General features: G+C 40.6%; 2 protein-coding genes across 5 annotated transcripts in view; one reads left to right on the top strand and one right to left on the bottom strand.

The window, feature by feature from the left end:
- Window positions 1-962: 962 nt before the first annotated feature.
- On the bottom strand, window positions 963-5,540 carry ecsit (ECSIT signaling integrator). Of its 3 annotated transcripts, none has more exons than XM_032583241.1 (8): window positions 5,459-5,540; window positions 5,060-5,214; window positions 4,351-4,756; window positions 4,015-4,238; window positions 2,583-2,640; window positions 2,215-2,363; window positions 1,809-1,866; window positions 963-1,731 (listed from the first exon to the last, which is right to left on the bottom strand). In XM_032583241.1, the coding sequence occupies exons 2-8, from the start codon at window positions 5,180-5,182 to the stop codon at window positions 1,442-1,444; spliced, it is 1,308 nt and encodes a 435-aa protein (XP_032439132.1). In that variant the 5' UTR covers window positions 5,183-5,214; window positions 5,459-5,540; the 3' UTR covers window positions 963-1,441. The 3 variants fall into 3 exon arrangements, with proteins under 3 accessions (XP_032439132.1, XP_032439130.1, XP_032439131.1); XM_032583239.1 differs by having other exon boundaries at window positions 1,809-1,914; window positions 5,459-5,539; XM_032583240.1 differs by lacking the exon at window positions 5,459-5,540 and having other exon boundaries at window positions 1,809-1,914; window positions 5,060-5,233.
- Window positions 5,541-6,602: 1,062 nt separating this feature from the next.
- eml3 (EMAP like 3) overlaps window positions 6,603-9,041 on the top strand; it is a 49,185-nt gene continuing 46,746 nt past the window's right edge. Inside the window, exon 1 of one of the 2 annotated variants that reach the window (XM_032583198.1) lies at window positions 6,603-6,991. In XM_032583198.1, coding sequence (XP_032439089.1) covers window positions 6,967-6,991 — 25 coding nt within the window. In that variant the 5' untranslated portion in view covers window positions 6,603-6,966. The remainder of the gene's footprint in view (window positions 6,992-9,041) is intronic. The other variant, XM_032583199.1, reaches the window with a different exon arrangement.

The following is a 9,041-nucleotide window of genomic DNA, read 5'->3' as shown; positions in this document are numbered from 1 at the left end:
GCAGCTGGACACTTCAGCTGTTTCATCAGATGGCTGACCTCCCTCAACAGAAAGTCTTTCAGCCAAGCAGAGGCCTGGTAAATAGCCATTCATTTGACTCAGGTGTGTTTAGAATAGTTGAAGGATTGTAGCTCTTTTCTGCTGCACTTGGGAATCCCTGCCTTTCCAATCAATCTTCTATCTTTGTTGTCCGCTCCAACTGAACTCTACAAACAAAGAATATGCTGCACTGTGTTTAAAGAATCATTTTAGAGACCACTATTGCTCAATGCCTGAACTGATTAGAAAGAACAATGCGGCTGTAGACTTTACTCTTTAACATCCTGATTATATTGTTGACAGTGAATACTGTTGTTTCTGAAAAAGATAATTATACTCAGGATATGGTCTCTACTATAAGGCAAACCTAGTCTGAAATTATATCCAACACGTTTTGAGTAACAGATTGTTATAGGGATGCACTGATTGTACCTTTCTGGATGATAATTTTCTTTTGTCTGAAAGGAGGCAAAGTTGGCAACAGCAGGTCGACTTTTTTTTTTTCCAACAGCTCCAGTACAGACATGACCTGGTGGACGGGTCCATCAGTCTCACGGCAGAGCTAAAGGGGACAGAGGCTGATTTTCAGAGCTTTGCTGTAAATGAGATCGGTGTATAAGGTCGGTTTCACATGCATCGGCCAATCACTGATCAGTCAAAATAAATGGCGCCATTTATGGATCGTTCACTAATTATGTGCCAATTTGGTGGCATAAATAAAAGAAAATGGTGACCACTGCCAGTAGGTTACTGGGCATCAGTCAAAATATCCTCAAACAACTCTAAAAACTTAAGATCTCAGGACAAAGCAAAACATATTCCAGCATATTAAAAACATCCACAGTTATGAACCGTCAGAAGCTCTCACTCCCCTTTCACAAACAAAACCAAACGGACCTGCAAAAAACAAAGCTTTGTCAACATTTGTTTTGAAAAGTCAGTTTAATTTTCTGATCCGATCTGAGCAATAAAAACCTTTTGTGTTTCTCTCATGACTTTTCATTTGATCCTGTAATTATTAGACAGTTTTTAGGTTTACTGCAGCCTCGCGTTGCAGACAATCTTGTAGACCTGATATGGTCTGTTGTTGAAATGCTGTGGCGTTTTTCTGTCATGTTTTATGTTAGTTGGAAGGATGCTGAAAGCATTAGAAGAAAATATGACAGCAGTTGTCATGATTACGCAAAAAAATAACTACAGCTTGTTTTCTAAGGATAGAAGAGGAGTGAGACTCCACAGCAACACAGAATTATGTTTTAGATGATATACTAACCATTTGAACCGCTCTGATGTGTTTGTACATTAAATTAACTAGCTTTATACAAGTCTAACTCTACCATGGAGAAACAAATACGTCACAGCAGAAATACAGAGTTTGTTTTCCAGTTCTGTGATAAAGAGTTCATTGTTTCATCCCCTGGCTTCTCCTGGGCTTCTCCTCCTCCACTGCAACCTCAGGATCTTCAGCAGGCGGCCAGTCTTCCCTTTGGCTCTGTGGATGAGGTCGATGACTATGACCCGCCTCTGTGTCCGCCACTCCTTCCAGTTTCCGAGTTCCAGCATCCAGGCGGAACAAAGTGGGAATTCTCCCTAGGATGGGGTTGTTCTGCTGGAGGCCGGAGATCCACTGGTTCAGAGTGGCCTGGTCTCCCCGGCTGGTCATGCACATGGCGAAGACTGGACCTTCATCCACTGAAAGGTAAATACACACGTGTTACACACTGTCAGACCAGTTAAGCCAGGTTGATAGAAGTTTGCAGCCATCTTACAATCGTCCACATCAAAGTTCTCCTCGTCCCCCAGGTCACGGTCCAAATCCAGATCAAGCTGCAGAGGGTAGTAGAAGCAGCGCTCTGGATCGTAGACTTCCTCTTCCTGTGGGGAGAATGCTCACAGGGTTACAACTGGGAAACATGCTCACTGCATGGGTTCTACTTTTAGTTTCCAATACCTAAACGTAATCATATCTAACTTCAGAAAATCAGTGTATTCTATTCTGTACACAACCAGAAGAAGGTTAGGATCATCAGTGGAAACAGAAACAATTAGCTGCTCCTCAGATAGAAGCAGCATAAACTGTGTTGAGTATTTGTTCACTTCACATATGGTAGCACTTAACAGCAAAATCTGCATCAATAATGTTGATATGAAATACATAACAGAGAATTTAGAAACCTTTTCTTCAGGAGGCGTGGGGTCAGCTCTGAGGATGTAGTAGTAGACACAAGTCTTCTTCAGCCACAGGGGGAAGGGCCCCTCCACAAACACAGGCCTGTTTGGGTTATGCTTGGCCAGCAGCTCCATCTGGTTGGGGCTCTGAATGCCTGGCATGAGGAAACAGTGAGCAACATGCACCACATACACTATGAATCTGATGGAATAAGATTAAAATGCTCATCCTTACGATTTGATCTTTACATGAGTAGGAAGTCAGAAGCTAAATATCTGATATTTATTCAACTCAAACAAAACACAGCATTTTACTTGATATCTAACGTCACAACTTTTTTTTTTGTTTTGGAAGATGACATGAAACTCCATACCTACAATATGTGGAAAGCTGATTTCTTCCCCACTTTCAGTGATGTCAGTGAAGGGCAGCTGTCAGGAAGAACAATCAATAACATGAAATTCAGAAAATCTAAATGATGCTGATTATTAAAACCAATTTGAAACATGGGAGCTGACATCTATTAGTTGTCTTTCAGTAAATATACAACAGAGTAGTCTGTTTTTCTCTTAAAAAACAAACAACAACAACCCTCAAACGTACATTAGGATAGTGCTATAAGATGTATGATCCATATGACTGATAGCCCACATTCTGATGCAGTGGTCTTCAACCCTGGTCCTCAACATCTACTGTTTTGCAGGTTTTAAACACAAATAAAAAAATCGTTACCAGACCTTTGTCAAGATGAAAAGGTAATTCAAACACTTGATTCAGCTGTGTTGGAGAAGGGATGTGTCTAAAACCTGCAGGCTAATACATCTTGAGGACCAGGTTGGAGACCCCTGTTCTAATGGCAGCACTAAACTAGCATTAGCATTTTAGCTTACAAAATACTGTTTGTAAGCTGGATGGAGTACGTTACTGTAGGTCTACAACTCCGATCCTCGAGGGCCAGCGTCCTGCAACTTTTAGATGCGTTTCTGCTTCAACACACCTGAGTTGAAGAATTAGGGAATCAGCAGGACTCTGGAGAACCTGACTGAAAACTGAGGAGATGATTCAGTCATTGTATTCAGCTGTGTTGGACCAGGAACACACCTAACAGCTGCAGGACGCCGGCCCTCAAGGGCTGGAGCGGAAGACCCCTGGTCTACATGCTCCATGCTAATGTTAGCATTTTCACTAACATTAACATCATAGCTAATTTTAATACAAAATCTCAATTTAACATACTGACTAGAGTAAACCAATGTTAGTCTACATGCTAGTGATGGCTATTCACAGCATTTTAGCTAAACTTTTCATTTTAACTCATAAACCAAGTGTCAAAATTGAATGCAACTGAGAGCTACTTCACAGGTATCAAATGAAATAAAACGACTACCAAGTTAATTATATCACTCAAGTTATCTAATTTCAGAACAGCTCCCAGGTTACTCACATGGTGTCAAAGGGCACCGTGTTGGTGACCTCTCATCAGCCCAAGTTTGCATAGTAAATGGAGTAAGTAGAGTATGGAGTATGGAGCTAGTGATAGCCCACATACAAATGTTAAGCTAACATTAGCATTTTAACTATTTCTGGACATTTCCATAACATGTAACAAAACGGATACAAACTACATGTTGTTTTAAACCGTTTAGGCTTTGATGTTAAACCTGAGGGTCGCAGAACCTAACTTGGCATCAAAACCCCTGACTTGGGTCTGACTGATAAGCACACAGTTAGGCCCCGTTAAGTTTCTTTAGAAATTTTCTAGTTCTTCTTAATGTTGTATGAGCTAAGATAAGCTAAAACTGTACCTGATAAACTGTAGTTTTAGCATCCAAGTCGTTGGCAATGCGAGTCAGGCTCAAGACAGCCAGGTCCACAGCGTCTTCAGGCAGAGGCTGAGGAATAGGGAAGGGATTTACGTGCTTGAACTTGGGGAACCAGTACATGATGCGTTGGTACTTTCTTATAGGGTGGCTCTTCTCCCCAAAGATCTGGACCAGTAGGACCTTGGTCTCAATGTTGGGCATTATACCTGAAGCAAAAACAGTAACAGTCCAACTGTAACCTGTGGAATTTGTTCATTGCTCAGTATTCCAGCTCCATTTGGAACTCTGCTCTCTACATTAAATGGAGAAGTCACCTACCATAGCTCTCCATCTGCTCCAGAACCTGAACCCCACACTCCTGCTGTCTAGGGTAGTGGTTGAACATTCGCTGAATAAAGTTTCTGGGCACAAAAACCTCTTTGGGAAAAACATCCAGCAGTTTGTTGTATACTGTTAGGTCTCTCTCTACTCCAAATTCTGGCATTTTCTTCAAAGCAGCGTAGATGAACTCCACATGGCCACGCCGTCTTATGTCCCTCTTAGTGAAGACATCAATCACTTGGTTAAATGTGGCCTTGGTTTTGGACTCTTTGGCCACCTGCTCAAACAAATCCTCCTGGGTGACCAAGGACTTGGCCTTCTTCGTGTCATCGTCATTAACAAACCGTACATGTTCCGGTTGACTCTTTGCCGACGCTGGGCTGCAACGAAATTGCCTCAGCACCTACAAATGTTATACATATGGAAGAAACGGTCATATTAAGCATGAACCAGATTGTGCATTATTTCATTAATGGAAAAATAAACAGTCTGATTAAAACAATAAAGCAACAAGACAAGAATGACCTGATTCGCATGGAAATCGGTCCACATGCAGACCAGGGATGTAAATATTGTCTCGTTGTCTTTTGATTTTACTTGTTAAAGATCTAAAATGTCTGAACCAGTAAAAGGGATCAAACATTTGACCCTTATACCAGCCCATTCAGTTGGGGGACGGGCTGGTAGTAAACAGACTGTAGCTCACCTGCTGCTGTTGGTTGTGTTGCACAATAAGCTGACCGGAGGACGGGGACAGGAGCAGGGAACCACGCTGGGCAGCAGTCCGGCCGGACCGAACGAGCTGCAGGAGGCACCGGGAACACTTCATCCTGTCAGCGGGGCCATCCGACACGTTTCCCCCTGACAGGACGGCACTCAGTCATGAACAGGGCTATGATTCACTCGAGCATGAAACGACAACGATAGCGCACCTTGACACAAACCAATGAAACAAACACACTAAAGCGGAAAATGTCAGAAAACTACAAATTATGTTCACATATTTAGTTAAATATTCCTCATGTACACATTAGATTAACACATAAATATATTCTTAAACCAGCGAAACAAACATACTTATAGCAAAGTCTCCTTCAAAACTTACTTCATGTGGACGCATCCATGTTGGAAGGCCGGCGGAACATCCTGGTTCTGCACAGTTATTATTCCCCCTCAAACAACAGAAACATTGGCGCACCGGAGTAGTTCCGAAGTATCTTACCCCTTTTTTGTTGCGCTTTATTTATTCTTTGTTTTCCTATATATGCTTAAATACGTATAAGCTCGGTGTCATATGTGAGCTTAAATTTCAAAATAAACATTAAAATGTCACAGAAAAGGCATTTTATCATCTGAAGAACCATGACAGAATCCAACCATATTTTCCCATTCCAATGCAGAGACTTTCATTTTTTTCATAACTTGATTAATAGATTATTGTGATGCTCTACTTTCTAGTCATCCTAAAAAACATTAGCTCCAATGTGTCTACTTTAGAACATAGATGGGAGAATGCTGAAGAAGACCAGAGAGCAAGCAAACATCACATCAATTTGAAAGTCTCTGCAGTGACTATGAGTTATTATGTGTTACATTTTATTTATTCTTTATGTGATATGATTTTAGAATTGCTCCAGTTCTATGTTTATGTGTTTATTTCTGTATCTATTTACACTAGACATTATTTTTCAGTTGTTAATAATAACGTTTTTTTTTTCCTTCACTTTTGCTTCTTCGTATCACCAGAGTTCACTAATATACAATATTTTGCATTTCGACAGTTCCTAATTGGTCTTCTCTAAATTTTAATTCTTCACCATCTTATCATCAATATAATAACCGTCTTTTTACTTCATGCGATAATGTGTATGACTTTATCTTTATGTATAATGTTTTAACTGTAAAGCACTGTCTGTATTTGGTGCTCCATGAATAAAGATTGATTTATTTGAATCTGACAAATTTTGAAGGGATCAATAAATATCAATCGTTGGAACTAAAGACATGCTTTAACTTTATTTATTTATTTATTTATTTATTTTTGCCGTAACCTGAAAAAATACAGAACACCCTCTGGTTCTCCAGACATATATCCTACAGCCCAAGCTTGATAGGGTGCAGTAACACCAACCGTCTTGTGGTGACGACAGAGGCTCACTAACTGCAGACACATCTTGTCACGCATGATTGCTTTAAAAAGTTGAGGTCTTTTTTTTATGGTATTCCAGCTTCAAATCGCTTCTTGGTTAGAGAAGCTGAGATTATTACAGCTGGGGTGAAAGTGCTGTTGAGTAGACGTTTCATATTTTCTAAAATGCCATTAGAATAAACGACGTGATTTGTTTTTTGTTTTGTTTTATTACATTTTTATGTCTAGCTGCGTTAGAGTTCTTAGTGAATCCAGTTCTGTTTAGCTTCCGTGCTAAACAGTGCTTTATTTAGAGGAGAAAAACGCGTTTCCGGTGTTGCTATCCGCGCAGATTTGGAGATTGACGCGCAATGAGCGTGTATGCATGACACTCCTCTCTCAGCATGGAAAACTCACCGTAGCCTGGCGTTGACTCTACATCCAAACAAACTGCACTTTTATAGCTGAAACCTGCACTTCGGATTATGGATTCCTCCACCAACAGTCTGGGTAAGTAAAAGAATCAAACTCGCCCTTTGGTTTCAACTGGGATTAGTTGTAATTGTGTGGGTGGCTGTGTGAAAACTTCACTCCCATGCAGCAAAGGAGTTTGCCTCACTGTAAAAACCTAAATGTTGTCCTTACTTTCGCTCAGCGCAGCCAGGACCTAGAAAATCAGCTGTAACATTTGTTAAAACCAACCAAACTGTCAGGTCTGTCGTCCTGCTGGGACGCAGCTTTTAGGCGCAGTGCTGCCGCATTCTTCACCGTGTTTTGATGGAAGATTATAGTGATTAAAGTGACTGCACACTGAGAGGAAGCTGAAGCACCAGTTCGCTCTCTCTCTCTCTTTTTTCTTTTTTTTAAAAACCATATCTACAATATGTATAAGAACCTAAGCATGACCGCAGCCCTCATGCGTGGGTGTGTATGTGCGCATGTGGAAGAGCTGCAGATTTGTAGTTAGCGCTCCTGCACGCGCCAGAATCGCCCAGACTGTTGTTCAGTGCGCGCGGGCCGAGGTCAGATCTGCTGCGTGGAAACTTGGAGTTTCTTAGTTGGACTTTCCTGGGCTGGAAGACCTCTTCCATCCGGCTGAAAAAGGGTTGCATCTGCAGCGTTGTGACTGTGCTCAGTATTAATCTGATTCCTCTGAAGAACCATGAAATAACTCAAAGGAAATCTCTAGAAACGGATGTAAAATGTTTGATTTATCAACATTTCATTTAGGCATTACATTAGTTTAGCATTTCATTAGGCATTACAAGTCAGTGGCAATCTGCGAGTAACAGCTCTGTGTGTGTGTGTGTGTTGCGTCGCCCACTAACTGTTTGTTAGAAACTGTTACACAATGCTGCTGTTGTTGCACATCTGTAGCTGCTGCTCGCCCAGTTTATGTGCTGATGTTGATGTTTACCTGCCTTGTAAACAGATGGAGTGGAAAGGTACAGAGGAACTGTAAATATCAGCAGGAATTACTTTCCAGCATCTATGTGTGGCTGTGGTTTCCATGCACAGGAGGGAACTTGGAGACTGATGCTTGTCTCAGCAGAGAGCTTTGTTCATGGTGGAAGTCATGGTGCCTGCTGATGTGTTGAGCCAGGTCCACAATCTACTATCAGACAATTCCTATTATCATGAGTAAGAAGATGTGTTATAGGCCTGTCATGATAATAAAACTTTTTGGACGATAAATCGTCCCAGACGTTATTGCTATAAACGATAATATTGTTGTTTTGAGACCATTTTCAAGTAATTTAATGATAATGGCATAAAAATGCAAGAACACCTTCTCAAAGATAACTAAACTTTAAATTCTAATGAATATTAACACTGGGACTGGAAGACATTTTAAATATCCAAAATAAATAAAGAAAACAACAGAAAATACAAATGAAATGAATTCTGGAGGGGCTAGTTGAGACCAAAGCAGAATTTTATCATCCAGTTTTTTGGTAGAAAGAGAGAAAAGAGAAAAACAATAAATCATGCAAATAGAAATTACTGAACTTGTTTTAATTTATCATGCAATTAATTGATTTATTGATTGTTGCGACAGGCCTAGATGTTTAGAGACAGATTCCACACACACACCTACCGAAATTGATGTACAAATTCTTCACATGATATTTAGTAGGAATGCACAATATATTGGCATTAACGTTGGCATCGGCCATTTGTTTGTGTTTCAGCATATAGGAAGTGAAGAGCCATGTTTGTTTGGTCATGTGACAGTGATGCAGGGTGTTCAACCGAAGCAGAGAAGCCTTCATGGTGGTCACTTTTACACAGTGTCGAAAGCGTAGGGAAATATGATATTGGTAAACATTTACCAATATGTATATGTAATACCAGTATTAGTATCAGATATCGATATCAGCCCAAATTTTTCGTATCAGTGCATCCCTAACGTTTAGAACATAACCACCTCTCCTCTTTCTTTACCATCGTCACCATGTCTGCTTAAATCTCACATGCTTCAGCATCTCACCCACTAAAATATATATTGGCTCAGTCAAAGTCCGTCTGCTGGAGAAATACATCGTACTGAATTAATGTC

Source organism: Xiphophorus hellerii, chromosome 14 (assembly GCF_003331165.1).
Source record: "Xiphophorus hellerii strain 12219 chromosome 14, Xiphophorus_hellerii-4.1, whole genome shotgun sequence".
In the NCBI taxonomy this organism is placed as follows: Eukaryota; Metazoa; Chordata; class Actinopteri; order Cyprinodontiformes; family Poeciliidae; genus Xiphophorus; species Xiphophorus hellerii.
The sequence above is the reverse complement of the archived record's forward strand: the minus strand, read 5'-3'. Positions and strand labels throughout refer to the sequence as shown.